Genomic DNA, 16912 nt, shown 5'->3' with positions numbered 1-16912 from the left:
TCCCCAGCCCCACAGGACCTGCCCAGCTGCTCCCAGAAGCCCAGACAGACCTGCTGGGGGCAAAACGAGCTTGCAGAGAAAACAGCCTTGCCTCCCCTGATGTGTCAGTGCAGGAGGACAGCTCTGTGCACGCTGCTCACCTCAGGTCCAGGCCCTCCTGCTTCCACAGGATGTCCATCAGCTGGATCATCTGCAGAGTCAGCATGTCCTGGCGCAGATCTGGGCAGCATTACAGAGAAAAATATCACTTTACTGCTCAAAGGTATCCTATTACCACTGCACTAAAATCTTAATGAAACAGGGAAGCAGCTGAAATACAGAGGAGAGTTAGTATATATTTTCAGATTACTACCCAAAAACATTAAAGGTCCTCATTTACACATCTTAATGGTCCAGATTTAGGCCCACTCACCCCAGTAAATACTTAAGACTAAAAGATACGTTTTCACGGGCATAATAAAGACTTACCATCTCCATTTTTAAAAATTATACCCACTCCACCTCCACCTGTCTCTTCATTATTAAACACAATCCACAAAGGTTTCATTTTGGAGTCCATGAAGGTGCACTGATCCACACTAGAGGAAATAAAAATACTACCATCAGTTTCCATCTATTAAAATACCAGCCAGTCCTACAGCAACTCCACCTCTGATGGACTTGGGATTTCCATGAGGAAAGAACCTTGGGATAACCCAAAGCCTGGCTCCACTGTGAAACAAAGCACAAAATTCACACAAATTCAGAGGTGCAGATCTCTCCCTTACCAAACTTCAGCGAGGATAATGTTGGGGTTCAGGGGGGACTGGAGGTGGGAAAGGGCTTCCCTGTAGGTTTCCTGCTTCATGCACATGTGCATCATCTCCTTGGTTTGAGGCTTGGTGGCCTTCTGAGAACTCACTTTCACAAAGTCATTCAGAGCTTTCATCTTGTTCAGTGCTTCTCCCTGAAAAAAGGGAGGAATGAAATGGGGTTAACAAATAGGAAATTCCTGAAGAAAGTTTAAAAAACATTAAGATGATCTGTGAAATGTAAACCTTGGCTCCATCTCTTACTTCCTCTTCAATTTGTAGCAATTTCACACATTGCAGCAAAACAAATTTAGTAGTATCTGCTTGAGGAAGATCCCTAATTAATTGTGGATAATTTGTGCTGGACACAAATGCCTTGCCAGGTAATGACTGCAGCAGGAATAAAACACATTAGCAGGCACCAAAGGAAGGAGTGATGTGCACTGGCTGGAAAGGATGAGCTCTAGAGACCAGCCTGCCCTTCAGTGCTTTTGGAGAGCTCTGGTTGTGCAAAAGTGCTGCTCAGTCTTGGAAAGCAGCAGCACTGGCTTGTGGGCCCATCCTGGATAGAACTTTGTCTAGAGATGAGTCCCTCACTTCTCAATTTGCTACAGTGACCCTTGACAGGTAAGAGAGGTTTCAGAGTGGGAAAATGCCAGCAGCACCTGCACACAGCAACTGAAAGGGATTGCAGTGCTCTGAATGAGCCAGCTGAGATCAGCTCCTGCTGAGCAGCTCACCCAGCTGATCCAACAACAGCAGTGCTCAGAACATTTCAGACCTTCCTAGACACCGACTGCAGCCAGGGGTGAGCAAAGCCACGTGCTGGGGATCTCCAGGACACACCCAAACCAACAGCCCTTAGGAGGCTTTTCTTGTGTTACTGGTAATGTTCATTTGGGAAAGCCAGCAGCTGGGAACCTGCCCCAAGCGAGAGGGAAGGGAACCTTATGGCCCAAAGCAATCTGTACCTGCTTCATCAGCACCTTCATGTGGTGGGTGCTGCCCCGGCAGTACGCTTCCAGGATCAGGCCAAACCTCAGGGAAACGGCGGCAACGTGCATCTCTGACCTGGGCAGGGAGGCAGGGCAGGAGGGAGTTAGAGCAGAGCTGGCTCACTGCACTGCTCCTCCTCCCACTCACAGCAACGGGGGAACAGCACCACAAGACCTGCCTGCTGCTTATGTAATGGGGAAGGAGAAAAAATGCCCCCAACCCCAGATGGTGACGGAGGAAAACCATTGTTTGAGGTGATGAAACATCTTTCTGGGTGACTGAATCGCCAGCCCCTCCTCTGAGAACATCACTTGGGGAGCAAGAATAGTTCAGAGCTTATGGCCCAGAGCTGGCAGGTGGCCATGGAAGCCCAAAGCAAATTCCAGCTCAGAGGCATATATGTATATAGTCATAAATACATATAAATTCTGAAAACAGAACCTAACCCAAACACCAGCACTACAATGACAAAAGACAAAAATAAATAACAAAAATAAATATTTTGTCCTCCTGGAATAATTCTTACTGAATCACCCAAGGAAAAAAGTAGCAGTTCCCACTTCCCAGAGCAATGAAGGACTCAGTAAATGCTGGTTTCACTTGATTACTGAGAAAAAGCCCAAAACATTTGCTCTTCACCTCAGATGCCAGAAGAGGAAGTGGCCGATCTTGCGGTTGGATAATGCCCTTTCCAGCAGAAACTTGGTTAATTCACAGTCTAGGTAGGATTCATATTTGAGCACCTGGACAAGCTGCAGCAGGTATTGGAACACATCATCATCCCTGTGGACAGAAACATGAAACACAGCCTTGTCTTCACTGCCACAAGTGTTGTTGTAAAAGCCTGAGGACAAGGCTGTCACTCCTGTTCACAGCCCCTCAGCAGCCCTGAGCAGAAATAGAAAGGGCTCTGCCTCTCCCCTGGGGCCACCACTTACGTCAGCTTCTTCAGGGAGTTGATAGCAAAGGAACCAACATAACGGTCAGGAAAGCTGAAATCCAGCAGCTCCAAGGCATTCAGAACAGGCAACTCTGGCCAGGTCTGAAGCAGGGAAATCATCTGTAATGACCAAAAAGAAAATAGCAACAAAAAGGAACAAGGCTTTTATGACAATGGATATAAATCTGAAATTCTACTGATGAAAGAGCAGCTCTTTGGCGGGGGTATGGTGTGTCACTGTTTATAGATGCCTCACAGCAAGTTTGGAGATACCAGGCCAAAAACTGAGCCCTTGAGGTGGCTTGTGCTGATCTCTTACTAACATTTAAGAATATTCAATCCAGAACTCTTTACTCACAAGAATTAAACAGGTATTTTTTTTTTTCTCTAGTTTCTTGAAGGGATAAACAAGACCTTGCTGGCCAGTAATGAATCTGGGACAGCCCAGAAGAGCCAGACCTCAGCTGGTTCCAGCTGGGAACTTCCCTGAGGGAACTGAAACATCCCTGCTCAGCTGGACTCCCAAACACAGCACGGGAATGTAGACACTGAAAGATGGGGCAGAAAAGGTGCCCTGGCTGCCAGCCCCAACATCCTCACCTGGGCAACATCCTCGTGCTTGTTCCATTTGGTGATGATGAGCAGCTTGGCCAGAGCCTGTGGGTACTGGTCACGGATGTCATACCTCATCTTCCACACCAGGTCCTTCTCGTGCTCGTACAGCTCCGTGTGGCTCCTCCGCTCCAGGATCTCCCTCAGCTGCAGCTTCTGCTCAAGCACAGCAAAGAGCACACACAGGGCTCAGGCTCAGCCCACAGGGCTTGCTCAGCTCAGAGAGACCCTGCAGGACCAGGGCACAACCCAGTTTGCTGAACAGTGCTGGGAGGGGGGGAAAGGTGGAAACAACCAGCCCATGAAACCAGGCTTGCAGGCAGCTGAAAACTGATGCCAGAGGACTCACCTCCTCAGAATCTTCTGGTGCAGCTCGGGGTTGCTCTCCATTCCTTCCCAACTCTAGCAGCTGGGACACAAATAAAGAGGGTGAGAAAGGCTCCTCAGTTGCTCTGTAACTGTAGTCACCATCACTTCAGGCATTTATGCTGCCCTGGAGATTTGCCGCCTCTGCCCGGGCTCCCCTTTCTCCCTGCACAGCCTATTCCAGCCTCTGAGCCAGAGCCTGCCTCACAGGGAGCACACACCTGGCTCTGGCAGAGCAGATTTCCTTCCTCCCCTCTCACAGGCATATTTCTTCTTCCACTTGTCTGGCCAGTAACAGATGGAAAATCACCTCACACACGGTGATTTTGTTACCACCCTGCTGAAAGGGAGGGAGCTGCCTACTTTCATTTCCCCTTAATTCCTCTTCCTTCCTACAGAGCCTAATGCAGTTTGAAGGCAGCTCAGTTAAACCCATTTTTTAAACAAATGCTCATCTATGAGAGCAGCTTTACCTCAGTAATTCATAGCTTGGAAAAGCATTCACTCAAAGGTCCATTAGTTAAGAGGAAAAAGTGAAATTTTCAGTTAACAATCTCTATTCATCAAGTTTGCTTGCACCCAGTCCCTGTCAATGGCTGCCCCAGAGGCTCCCCACTGGAAGGGACAGTGAGGGAGCTCCTGTGCCTCCCAGAAAAGTGTCCCTGTGTCCCACCTGCTCAAAGGATGGGTAGTACACAGGATGTGCTGCCACGCTGGGGAAGCAGATGACCAAGGCTGCTGCACTCTCTGTGTTGGGGTTGCACTGCACTGTGCCCATGGGGTTCAGAAGTTCCCCTTTCTCATCTGAAAAACAAAGTACATAAAACCCATGAGCCCAAATCTTGTGAAGCTTTGGTGCAGAAAGCAAAGCAGAGACTGGTCACTGCCTGACCACGAGCACTTCACCCTCCTGAGCTCTCCCCAGTGCGGGGCAGGTGACACCCTCAGGTGAGCAGCCACCTCTCAGGTCACACCTGCAAAGCCAAGCTCAACAAAGCCTTGCCTTGGCAGGCTCCAGCTGCCATCACAGCACTGAGCAGCGGCCACTCCGCTTCCCAGGGAGACTGAGGATGCCAAACAGCAGCAGCTCCCTCTCCTGCCATACCTGGGAAGGAGGACCACATGTGCAGGCAGCACTCCCCTGTTTTCAGCTGGTCCTTGTAGTCGAAGAGCATCACATTGACCCAGGCGATGGGACAGTCCTGTGGGGAGACAGCGCTCGTGGGGGGCTGCCCCTGCCCAGGGCAGCAGGGCACGAGAAGGCCTGAGAGATTCCCCATGCAAAGGGACATCCTGTCTGCTCACCTGCCAAGTTCTCTCAAATTAACAGTACAAGATGGCACTGGGCACTTGCCAAAACCTGGGGTCTTCTTCTGTGTGGTGCTGACTGGCACCAAACACTCCCCACAAATGCCTCTAAAACTTCACCACCTGATATTTGGCATAGCTGAAGAATCTCTCATTTTCCAATAAGGCCTTGCTACTCTACACTAAATATTTGAGGGAACTATTGCATATTTTATATATTTCACAATTTGAGGGGGAGGAAGAAGAACTTTAATTTTTAAACAGGGAACACAGAGTAGGTATGATTTTGGAGAACAAGACAAAGGACGCTAGAAATAGCTCATAATAGGAAAAAAGGCTTGGCTTCTCTGTACAATAATAAACACTATCTATAGAAATCAAACCTAATGCTGCCAATCCCATGCCATACCCCCAAAATAAACCCCACAAATCCAAACCAGTCGCATTTTGGAGGAGGGACTCCAGCAAGTGAAGTGACTGGGACATGGCCAAGACAAAGAGCCCGTCCCCTGCCCTCACCCAGCTCCCAGCCCCAGAGCAGACACACATTCCACGAGTGAGCTCAGCTTTCCTGCAGCCAGGTTCCCCAAATGGAACACTTTACCTCATGCAGCAGCACTCAGAGCTCAGAGCACACCACGGCTCAAGCACAGAAACCAACTGGAAAAGGGGCTACGTGGCAGAAACTCTGCATCGAGGCACCCACAAACAGAGTCACGTTTGAAGGAACCACACTGAGACATCTGGTTCCACTGGGGCATTCCAGACAATGCACCAGCCTTACCCCCCAGAACACCCAAGCACTTGGGAGAGAAAACAGAGCCCCATTTTCCCTCAAAATGAGTCACTTCCAAGTGGCCTCTCATCCTTGGAGCTGATTTGATTACTCCAAATATCTTCAGTAAAATCACATTTGAGACATCAGCTTCCAGTTGACAAGGAAAAGCCTAATAAAACACCACCGCCAGCAATAACCTTTTCTATCAGAGTAAATGACATCTAACCACAGCTCAGAGCCTGCCAAAACACAAGGCAAGGTTTCTGGTGGATAAGGTCCAGCAAAACAAGGATCCAGCATTCTAAAGACAGACATCTCCTGCATGATTTAGAGAAACACTGAAAGCCAACCCTCTGGGTGACATTAACCCTCTGACTCACCCAGTCAGCCTGCAAACAAGCCTGGTTTTGTGGTAGTAAATAATTTAGTTCCACCTATCTGCTCTGGACAGTCTGCATATAAACAACATGTATGGAATTAACCTCTGAGTAAGGCAAAAAAAAAAACCATCAAAACAAACAAACAAAAAGTCAGGCTACACTCTGCAACCTGCCCTGACCAATCATTTGAATTGATTTCTGGGCACTTCACTCAGAGTTGTAGCTCACCATAGGGAAAAATTCCTTTTTGCAGTGCTCAGTAGTGAATGTTGTGATTTTATACTAAAACCTCATCATAATTCACCCACCTTTCCCAGCACCAGAACACACATGAATAAGATCCACTTAACAACTCAGCTAAACAGACTAGTTGTGTTTTGTCAATCAGAACAGCAACATTTCCTTCTGACTGCTTCAAAACTGAAGATTATTCCAGTGTGACCACAAACATCCAGCCTGTGGATGAATCAGATCTTCTGTCCAACAAAAGCCTCCAGCAGGAGCTGGGGTTCTGCTATTCTTGAACGAAAAAGAAATGCAACAATAGAACTGTTAATCCTGGTCCTGGCCTCAAAATGTTTCCAATGTGAAACCCAGAAATTGGTCCCCACAAGCAGGATTCATGAGCTGGCTGTTGCTCCCAGACATGGCCCCCCCACAGTAACCCTGAGAACCCCACTGATGTCAGCACAACAAAGCACAGTGAACCTCCCAACAGTGAGGAGTGAGCAGTACTGAAATCTTCTGTATCACACTCATCAGTGCCTCATTCCTCTGCACTCTAGCACAGATGGCATGAGTAACCCTCCTCAAGGCACAAGAACAGTCTTTGTGGTCACAGAAACAATAATTTGCAGAGGCACAAATGCATTTGCTGCTCATAAAGAAAACTCTTACATGCAAAGAGCTTGAGGCTTATGTTACAACTCTGGGAAATCAGCAATTCAATTACAGGCTGCAGCTGAAACTACTTTTAGTTACTAAATCATTAATGGGCTAGAAGTTTTGGAATGTGAGAAATGTCACTACCTCTGATTCAGATGCTCAAACCAAGAATTTCCAAAGTGACTTAACACTTTCTGTGGTCAGTTTGCAACACCTGAACAGTAACCTTGAAGAATCTGCACTTTTATTTTACCTCGCCTAATGCTTTGCCATAACCAATGTTCACATTCCTCAGTTTATTCCCCCTCCCTAGCTGGTAATTTGCTCCACTGGGGATTTGCAGGAAAGACCTTGTTAGAAAGAAAATGCAACAGAGATGATGGTTTAACCTCAACTACAAAATAAGGAAGTTGTGGAACAGTGCAACAGGGACACCAACATAAGTAATTCCTCTTTAGGTTCAGTCAGATGCTGAGTCTGTTTCTTAATGGTTTTTCTAGGGAAGAAATTACATATAAACAGCCCTTCTTACAGGCAGACACTTCTCAGCTTCCTGTTGAAGAAGTTATTGGCCATTATTCTGTAAGCTGTTTTATTAACATGAAGTTTTCTGAAAGCAAAGGGCACTTGTTTCAGAACGTGTCCTGTGCTCTGCAGCCCTGGCCAGCCTGGCTCAGGCTGCCTTCACTTACAGCTTTCTTGGACTTCTTCTTGGTGGAACGAGCCTTCTTGGCCTTCTCGATGACGGCGTAGAGGGCGAGGCAGAGCCGGGCCATGCGGGGCAGGTCGCAGATGTTGATGTCAAAGTCCAGGCGCTGCTTCCACACCGGCTCCGAGCACACGCTCACCTCCGAGCTGGACACGGTCTTGCACAGCATCTCATTGCCATGGAACAGACCTGCCTGCACCACCAGCTGAGGGCAGCAGAAATAACAGGACACCGTGAACCCACAGGACTTGCCTTGTTTGCTGGAGAATCACCAGAAGAGGAATGGGACAGGGCAGCCCCTCCCCTGGACAGGGTGTCCGACTCCCGTCTCTCTCCCGGTTCATTGAGACATTCAGTTCTGAAGTCTCTCTCTTCACTCACCCATCACCACCTCTCCCATCACTCTCTTCTCAGAGCTGGGTCTCCCCTGCTGCTGTTACAGCTCCCCTGCCCTGCCCAGCACTGTACACGCCATTACCCCAGGGCAGCAGCTCTGCTGTGCTCCAGCTTTTCTAATGCTGGGCTGCTGTCTGGCCACTTCCCATTCCTGTTGTGCTGCGGCCCAGAAAGTGCCCCAAGGCTGAATGAAACCCTGCAGGAGCAGGTGAGATCATACTGCCAACCACCAGAGTCCCCCCACACAAACCAGAGGGATGGGACTGGGAAAGCACACGCACAAACCCCCAGAGTGAGTCAGCACCCACCTTCATTCTCTCATCTGCATTGACCTTGCTGCCTTGCACCAGCTCGATGTAGAAAGGCTGCTCTAAGGACCAGAGAGAGCCATAGTTTGGCTGGAAAGAGAAAAGGGTTCTGATCAGAAACAGATGCAACAAAAGATGCAACAAGTCAGCACCAGAACTCATCTCCCATTCCATGCTTTTGGGTCCCATAGAGAAGAGCAAGAAACCTGGGACAACCAGGGAATACGTGGAGGGGGCTGAAAGGCTGACTGGAAATTCCCATCTTAGACCCCAGCTGGGAACCTGTCCTGAGAAGGGCAGGGAGAACCCACTGCTGCTCCCAGCCAAGACCAGCATGTCCACCAAGAGAGGAGCCCAGGGTGACCCCAGGGGCCACTGTCCCCTTTACCTTTTTCTTGGGGAGCGGGGGGGGCTTGGAGGCCGTCTTTGGGGGGCTGGTGAAGCAGCTGTTCTGCTCGTCCCTCATGGCAATGATGGCAGAGGAGTGCACCATGGTCAGGTGGGGGGTCAGGCCCCGCTGCAGGCAGCTGCGGATGTGCTGAGAGGGGACAGGGTCAGCCAGGGCCTGCCCACAGCCACCAGCCCAGGCAGGAACCCGTGCAGGGACTCAGGGAAGGACACAGCAACAATCCAATTCCAGTTCTCAATTATCTCCTCTTGCTCTATAAACCTGCAACCCGCTGGCCTCATGTTGCCAGAACTGAGAATATGAAGTGCCTTTTACAGCTGGCATTTCATCAATGGACTCAAATGGCTGCATTAAGGGAAAACACTGAGGAGGATTCAGCACTCCCAGCAGCAGTCTGCCCTGCCAGAGGAGCACATGATTCAGTTATTTGCCCAACTTTCAATAGGAGAACCCTCATCCCACCATACAAGCAAGCAGATATTTCCAGAATCACGGGCTCTAAATGTATTTACACAGCACTTGGCACCCAAGGACAGGCTTAGACACTGGCCCCCCAAAAACAAGGATGTGTTAGGTTGCTGGAAGCACCCTTTGCCCTAAGCAGCATCCAGGTCCTGTCACTGATGTGCTGCACTCCTGCAAACACGTCCCAACCCACGCCCCCAGCAAGAGAAGGCCATGTGGAAACAGAGTCATGGATAAAGCAAGACAAGGCTCACCTGGAACTGGTACAGGGGGTAGTTCCCATAGAGATATTCACATTTCCCATTCACCTGCAGGGTGTAGTCCTCTGGCTTCTGCACAGTCTCGTGGCGGAACACAGTAGCCTGTTTCTTAATAGCATAGCTCATTAAGGTGATGGGGAACTCCCAGGGGGAGATCTGGAACGTGAAGCTCTCCTGCAATCCCAACAACACAGCAAACTGTCAGACACCAGCACAGGGCTGAAGTGGCACAGACAGGGAACGACATTCCTGCTGCTGGCAGTGAGGAGAGGGATGGGAAGGTACAGTCACACACACATCAGCCAGTGATAAGCAAGGATGTTTGCCAAACTGGGCAGGAGCAAGTTTCAGCAGTGCAAGCACAAGACTGGAAACCAGGACCTTCAATTTTAAGCAGGATCACCAGTTCATGTAGTTGCCAGCCATTAAAACCTTCCCACAGCCATTCCAGCAGCAGGGCAGAGGCTGGAAGGGTCCCCATGCTCAAACACTGCTCTGGAGGCCCTTTTGCCGTGAGAGTGACCTTGCTCAACATGCAGAACAAGAACCAAGGGCAGGATGCAGGAACAGGGGCCCATGGCAGCACAGACCAGTGCCTGCAAGCAGTGTTTGCTGATCATGAGCTGAGCAGGCTCTTGGGCTTCCAAAGGAAGGTCAAGTATTGGATTCTGTGCTCCTTTCCTGCCCAAACCCAAAGAGGTGTCTAGCCTATGTACATGCAGCAACCTCAGCTTCCAGCTAACCAGTACACCCAGAACAGCTCCCTTCCAACCATCTCCACAGGCAAAGGAATCTGGAGAATGAACACTGAACACATGGAAACACTGTCCAGGCACACATTATTCTGTCTCCACACACACAGAGGTTTCCAAAGGAAAAGCACAAACCATCAAACACTGTGACAGAAAAGTTTGTGCTTTACCCCACCAGACTGGAACTTGACGTTGACAAAAATGTTCTTGGTGGGGATTTGCAGAGAGCCAGTCCCAGGACCCTTGGCCATGGGCTCCAGCTGCAGGGGGAAGTTGTACTCCATCCACGCTGCCCAGCCGAGCTGCTGCCGCTTTGCTGCTTTCTCCTCGCAGAACTGGCACATTTTGCTGCGGAAATCGCTCACCTCTGGGTCCTGCACGGAGTCAAACTCGTGCAAACCTGGGTGGAAGGTAAGCGAGGAAGGCAAAATAAGCACCTGCAGCCAATGGGGGAAATGAACCTTTACCTCAAACGCCTGCAAAAGTCTTCGTGAACGCGTCTTTAACACGTGGCCAAAAGCAGAGTTAGCCAAGCTACCAGCAATCGCTTATTTACGATGTACAGCCGCACTGGCTTGACACCCCAGCACTCTGCCAGCAGGAAGCATCACCTTCCCTGGGTCTGCACAGCCCCTGTTTCCTCTCTGCATCCACTGGAGGTGGGACCTGCTGACGTCCCGGTGCACGCAGGGCTCCAGCACTGTCCCACAGGTGGGCTGGGACAGGAGCACGTTCCCCGCACGCTGCCTGCCGTGACCCGTGCTGCTGAACTGACCTTTCCCAATGAGCAGGCTGATCTGGGAGTTGATGACCTTCTTGACCCTGTCCCCCTCGCGAGCCACGAGGCGCAGGACGGGCAGGAAGGGCTGGATGTCGCAGAGGCGACGCTGCTCATCCTCCAGCTCCTGCTGCTCGGCCGTCTGGTTGATGCAGGTGAACACGTAGGCCTCGGGGTCACTGAGCATGTGGAACAGCGGCTCATACTGTGCATGCTTCCAGAGCACCTGTGGGGAGGGCACAGTGTCACCCTGCTGCTGTCACCCTGCACAGTGTCACCCTGCCCCTGTCACCCTGCACAGCGTCACCCTGCACAGTGTCACCCTGCACAGTGTCACCCTGCCCCTGTCACCCTGCACAGCGTCACCCTGCACAGCGTCACCCTGCCGCTGTCACCCTGCACAGTGTCACCCTGCACAGCGTCACCCTGCACAGCGTCACCCTGCCCCTGTCACCCTGCACAGCGTCACCCTGCCCCTGTCACCCTGCACAGTGTCACCCTGCCCCTGTCACCCTGCACAGCGTCACCCTGCACAGCGTCACCCTGCCCCTGTCACCCTGCACAGTGTCACCCTGCACAGTGTCACCCTGCACAGTGTCACCCTGCCCCTGTCACCCTGCACAGCGTCACCCTGCACAGTGTCACCCTGCACAGTGTCACCCTGCACAGCGTCACCCTGCCGCTGTCACCCTGCACAGCGTCACCCTGCCGCTGTCACCCACCACCTACCATCACCCTCCAGACTGTCACAGCTGCCCCCAGGGCCTGTCCCTACCCTCACCCTGCTTCTGTCACCCAGCTGTCCCTCAGCTCTCAGCTAAGGCAGGGCACAGCCCAAGCTCCTCACAGCATCCCTGGACCTGCAACCCCCGGCTGCTCCTCAGCCAAGTCTGGTGGCTCCAGCTGCTGCTGAACTGCTGGGTTGGTTTATTTGCAGGTGCCTTTAACTGACTTCCTTTCTTCATGCTTGCCTTTTGTTTCTGACAATGTCAATCCCTCAACCTGAGCATTTAAATAACCCCCACCTGAATATCTCACAGTCAGCACCTGCTGACTCTGGTCCTGTGAGCCATTACTCACACTGGAAACAAAACTGGGTTAAGTAACTTGCCCCCAGTAACATGAAATCTGTGACAGGAGCCAAGAGCTTCTCCAGTCTTGTCAACACTATCTAGTTCCCAAAGATCCTTCTCTCCCTGTGGAGAGACATGACATCATATCCCTTTTTTTACTCTCATCCTAAGTGCCTGCTATTGGAGGCAAAATTCTGGAGCAGATGGGCCTCTGGTTGTAACAAAGACCCCTCACCTAACAGCTGGCACAAGGCTGTTACCTGCTTGATGGTGCCCAGGCTGGCATTGCAGGGCACAGAGAGGTTTAAGTATATGCCTGTGGGCAGCAAAAAGTCCACCTGGATGTTTTGGTGTTCCCCCTTGGACCAGAATTCCGTAGGGCAGTAAATGCCTGGGGGCATCCTGCTCACTGCTTAGCAACCACCTGCAAGAAAAGGGAAAACAACCTGTTGCTGTTAATTATGTATTATTTGCTCAGTTCGGTGCTGGGCTCTGTAGAAAATGAATGTGCAAAAGAACCCAAAGAAAGGAAGGTCAGCACAGCCTTAAAGCTCAGGAAAACATGGACCTTAGTAAAAATTCCACTTCAGTCCTTTAAGCCACATAACTATAGCATTTGCTTCTATTTCAATGCAACCCTCTCTTAATCCCTTCTAGGCCAGGATTAACATCTACATCTGCATTTACAAAGAAATAAGAGAATTATGTTCTCTGGAGAACAAAGACACTTGTCCCAATAGCTCATCTGTGACCAGGCAGCCAAGAGAAACAGTAAGTTCCTACCCCTGGCTGTGTAAGGCAATCCTCAGGCCACATGCTCCAAGCTCCACTTTGTTTTTCCAGAGCTCAGTTCCAGTCTGCAAGAGGGAGAAAGAGTTGTCGCTGTTTCCAAGTATGCATGCACTTTTATACACACAAACAAATAATACTCTGCTGTACGTCCCTCCTCTACAAGTATAGAGAAATGAAGGGTGAGGCAATCAGAATAAGTTTGTTAATTCCATCTGCAGCCTGTTCCTTGGCAGGATGCTACAATTTATTTTCAGTATATCCAAGGAATGCAAAGAAGAGAACAAGAATCTGAATGCTATCAGGTACAAACTGCTGTTTTCAAACACAGGATGAAACAAAAGGCATTCACCAGGAGCCTGTCAGATACTTCCTTTCTCAAAGACATGTAACCAAGTCTCCATCCATTTGTCCACAAGTAAAATACAGCAATAAAATCTCCAGTTTCCTGCACAGATGACAAGTGGCAGAGGGTGGTGTCCCCACGTGCTGGGAGACCCTGTTGGCATTGGCTCCCAGCAAGAGACAGGGAAGTGGCTCTAACTAATCCTCTCCAACCACCCCAGCAGAGAAACCAGCTACCTCAATTCCCTCTCACCAGAGTTTTTCTGTCCGGTCAGCAGAGAAACATGCCAGTGGTACAGCCTGGAAGGTGCTCCACAGCCACAGCTCCAAACTCAGCCCTGCTCAGCCCTCAGCAAGTCTGTGTCCCTTCTCCTCAGCCCATAAAACCAGCACAAAATTTCCCCATTCACAACTTAAAATACAGCTTTGCAGCTGTGGGTGTAGAGACTTTGAAAGAAGCTGAGCAAAGTGCTGCTGATTCCCAAACCACAAAGTTCTGCTGGCAGCTCCTCAGGAGCCAGCCCTGGGCTTCAGCACAAGGAGCCCAGCATCTTATCTGCCAGATCCTGGGAACACACCACTTCCCTGTCAGCAGTGAGGTCAGGATTCCCAGAAACATGAGCTATGTTTTATCTGTCCTGCTTCCTCAGCACAGAGGCTGCATCACCCAGCAACCGGATAGAGAGACCACAAACCAGCCCTGGGCCTTACAGGGAGGGGAGCAAATGGGGAGGAGGCAAGGTTTACAAGTTCAAATATAGCAAAACAAGCTGGCCTTGTTTTCTGCTCATCAACAATAAAAACAGCAGGTTTCTGGTGTATCTGCTACCTCAGCCTAAATCAGCAAACTACCACAACTCTACTGACCAGCAGAGACAGAGACACAGCAGTGGCTGAGCTGCTTCCTTCTGCTGAGGATTTCTGTCTGGCACCACATCCCAGAGAATATGAAGTGCCAAGTCTAAGCCATGAGCACTACAGTGTCAGCTCCAGCTCAACACCTTTCTTTCCAAACTCCCTGATTTAGAGGATGCAGGATTTTTTCAACAGAACATGGCATGAATATACCAAAGGAAGAATAAGACTGGAATTTCATCATCTCTAATACATCATTTACTAAGTCTCTCCCCTTCCCACTGCTAAATTCAGGATGTTCTACTTGTTGGAGCTCAGATCTGATGCAGAGTGACAGTTCTTACACGAGGCCAGCTCTGTGTAGATGGGTACTCCTGCACCACCCGACTTCCCTCTTCCCCTCTGCCTTGGGAAACTGAACACAGTTCTCCAGGTTTTTTCCCACCTTCGATGGAAACGCTCTGGTTGTATGGAAACTACAAGGATCAAGCTTTAAACAACCACTGGGACTAAAGAATCCTTTGGCTTGAGCCCTTCCCTTAATGAAATAAAGATTTCTTTGAGCCTTTAAATTTTTCAATGCCCACCTTACCTATACACACTCCCACAAAACAGGCTCACAGGGAAAAGCAATGGAAGCAGAACTACACTAATGTGATCTGAACTGGGAATAACCTTGTTTGTGTGCAGGGCTGATGATGAAAGGGCTTGTCAGCAAGAGAAGAGATAGGAAAGCAGAATGTACACGTGGTGATAAAAACAGGCTGCAGTTTTTGGGGCTCCCAGCTCCAGAAGAGCATCAGAGCACCATCATTCAAGCTCAGCAGAACATTAGATCCAATCAGAAGCAATAGCCAGAGGCAGGGAAAGAGGAGCTCAGGCAAAACAACTTAAGAGAAAAAGAAATGTAAAGCCATTCCTCATTCTGGGAGTAAAACAGTATCACCAGAGAGTGGGAAAAGTATCTGATGGGAGACTCAAGAACCCTTCTCTGGTGGAAACCTCCAATATGCTTTTAGGCAAGTTCACAGTATTGCCTGAGGAACTACCTAGTAGGAAACCATATATTTTCAGTGGTTAAAGCAAAAGCTTGAAAACCAAACTCTGCAAAGCTCCGTTCCCAAACCTGACAATTGTTTGCTGCACATCAAACAACAAACTCCTCTGTGCTTCAGCCTTCTCACATGCTCAAGTACAGCCTGTAACTCATGAGGGATGTTGTAACTCTTAAATGCTGGCAAACTGCTGTGAGATCCTTGTACCCTTGCTATTACTGCTAACACAGGCAGAGCCTGGGAGTTGGAGGAAGTTGTGATAAACGAAAGCTTCCAGCTGAAGAAGTTGCTGAAATTAGGCTTTCTCAACTGCTCCCAGTGGCTCCACCGTACCAGAAACCCGAGTCCATCTTGTTGATGATAACCAAAAACAAGTTATGCATTTCTAATGACTTCTGTCATGACATTCAGGTTGCCATCTCAGGCACATACAGCAGCAAGATGTGTTCGAGACTCTCTTCTGAGAGCTCTTAAAGGACTCCCTCATGCCCTGCCAAAAACATGATCCAAAGCTAACCCACAGCAGAAGCACACATAGCTGTCAACAGCTGAGCCAGAAGCACAAGTCCTACACCAGGGAAGGCCTGGATGACCAGGTGTTGCCACTCCCCAAGCCCGGGAGTGACAACTGTGGTGACAACGCGCCATGTGCCAAACCACCGTAAAGGCCAGGCAGACACCAGCAGCACCAGAGTGGGGGGTGGGCCAGCAGGTGGCTACTGGCCAAAACAGCCAGTCCCCATCCATCCATCCATCCATCCATCCATCCATCCATCCATCCATCCATCCATCCATCCATCCATCCATCCGCTGTCACCAGCACGGAGGACACAGCACCAAGGGCGGCCCCAGAGCAGCTCCAAGCTCGCACGCCGCGGTCAGCAGCTCTGCAAAGCCCCGAGGCTCCGCAAAGCCCCGCTCTCCATAGAGAGAAGCGCTTTTCCCGAGGAGCAGCGCTGCTCGCTGAAGGCGCCCGAGCAGAGCCGGCATTTGCCGCAGACGGCCCCGGACGAGCCCCGCAGCGGCGGCCGCGCACCCCGGAGCCCCCGGCCCCGCTCCCCGGCCCGGCCCCGTCCCGGCGCTCACCTGCGCTGGCAGCCGGGGGGTCCCGGGGGCTGCGGGGCTCCCGCGCTCCCGGCCCCGCTCCGGCCCCGCCCGCAAAGGGGAGGCGGCTACGGGCGGCGAGGGGGCGGCACCCCGCCCGCCGGGCCCGCCCCCCCCCCGCACCGCCACCCGTACCGCTGTGTCCGCCCCGCCCCAGGCCCGGGCCCGGCCCCGCCGTCTCCGCCCCGCCCCGGGCCAGGCCCCCGTACCGCCTTACCCCACTCCTCCCTCCCCGCCCCGCCCCGGCACCGGTACCGCCGTGTCCGCCCCGCCCCGGGCCCGGTACCGGCACCGCCGTGTCCAAGCCGCCCCGCCCCGGGCCCGGTACCGGCACCGCCGTGTCCAAGCCGCCCCGCCCCGGGCCCGGCCCCGCTCGCAGCGGGAGATGCCGGCACGGAACGCGGCAGCAGTCGCCGCCGGCTGCCGGGCGCACCGAGTGTCCGGAACATGACGTGTGCCACCCTCTGCCGCACTGGCGGCGGCCCTGACTCCCAACAACAGCACAGCACCGAGGGCAGGTCCTGCATCCACACCTGCGTCAAACTGCCCACACAGGAG

At 51.3% G+C, this 16912-nt stretch overlaps 1 protein-coding gene across 6 annotated transcripts in view; it reads right to left on the bottom strand.

Annotated features, from left to right (window-relative positions):
* PIK3CD (phosphatidylinositol-4,5-bisphosphate 3-kinase catalytic subunit delta) overlaps nucleotides 1-16912 on the bottom strand; it is a 34329-nt gene that overhangs the window by 3922 nt on the left and 13495 nt on the right. For 5 of the 6 annotated variants that reach the window (XM_088066564.1, XM_088066566.1, XM_088066561.1 and 2 more), the window contains 18 exons: nucleotides 12990-13063; nucleotides 12467-12630; nucleotides 11131-11359; nucleotides 10526-10755; nucleotides 9598-9777; nucleotides 8858-9007; nucleotides 8470-8559; nucleotides 7749-7970; nucleotides 4811-4907; nucleotides 4379-4509; nucleotides 3689-3748; nucleotides 3328-3495; nucleotides 2726-2847; nucleotides 2427-2570; nucleotides 1763-1862; nucleotides 768-946; nucleotides 469-578; nucleotides 141-219 (listed from right to left, as the gene is read on the bottom strand). In XM_088066564.1, the coding sequence (XP_087922690.1) occupies nucleotides 141-219; nucleotides 469-578; nucleotides 768-946; nucleotides 1763-1862; nucleotides 2427-2570; nucleotides 2726-2847; nucleotides 3328-3495; nucleotides 3689-3748; nucleotides 4379-4509; nucleotides 4811-4907; nucleotides 7749-7970; nucleotides 8470-8559; nucleotides 8858-9007; nucleotides 9598-9777; nucleotides 10526-10755; nucleotides 11131-11359; nucleotides 12467-12607 (2432 nt within the window). In that variant the 5' untranslated portion in view covers nucleotides 12608-12630; nucleotides 12990-13063. Of the gene's footprint in view, nucleotides 1-140; nucleotides 220-468; nucleotides 579-767; nucleotides 947-1762; nucleotides 1863-2426; nucleotides 2571-2725; nucleotides 2848-3327; nucleotides 3496-3688; nucleotides 3749-4378; nucleotides 4510-4810; nucleotides 4908-7748; nucleotides 7971-8469; nucleotides 8560-8857; nucleotides 9008-9597; nucleotides 9778-10525; nucleotides 10756-11130; nucleotides 11360-12466; nucleotides 12631-12989; nucleotides 13064-16336; nucleotides 16402-16912 lie in introns of those variants that run through there. The other variant, XM_005530454.2, reaches the window with a different exon arrangement.

The sequence above is a fragment of the Pseudopodoces humilis genome, chromosome 24, assembly GCF_049639895.1.
Source record: "Pseudopodoces humilis isolate 2021_Gansu_Grassland_sample_001 chromosome 24, ASM4963989v1, whole genome shotgun sequence".
Taxonomy (NCBI): domain Eukaryota; kingdom Metazoa; phylum Chordata; class Aves; order Passeriformes; family Paridae; genus Pseudopodoces; species Pseudopodoces humilis.
The sequence above is the reverse complement of the archived record's forward strand: the minus strand, read 5'-3'. Positions and strand labels throughout refer to the sequence as shown.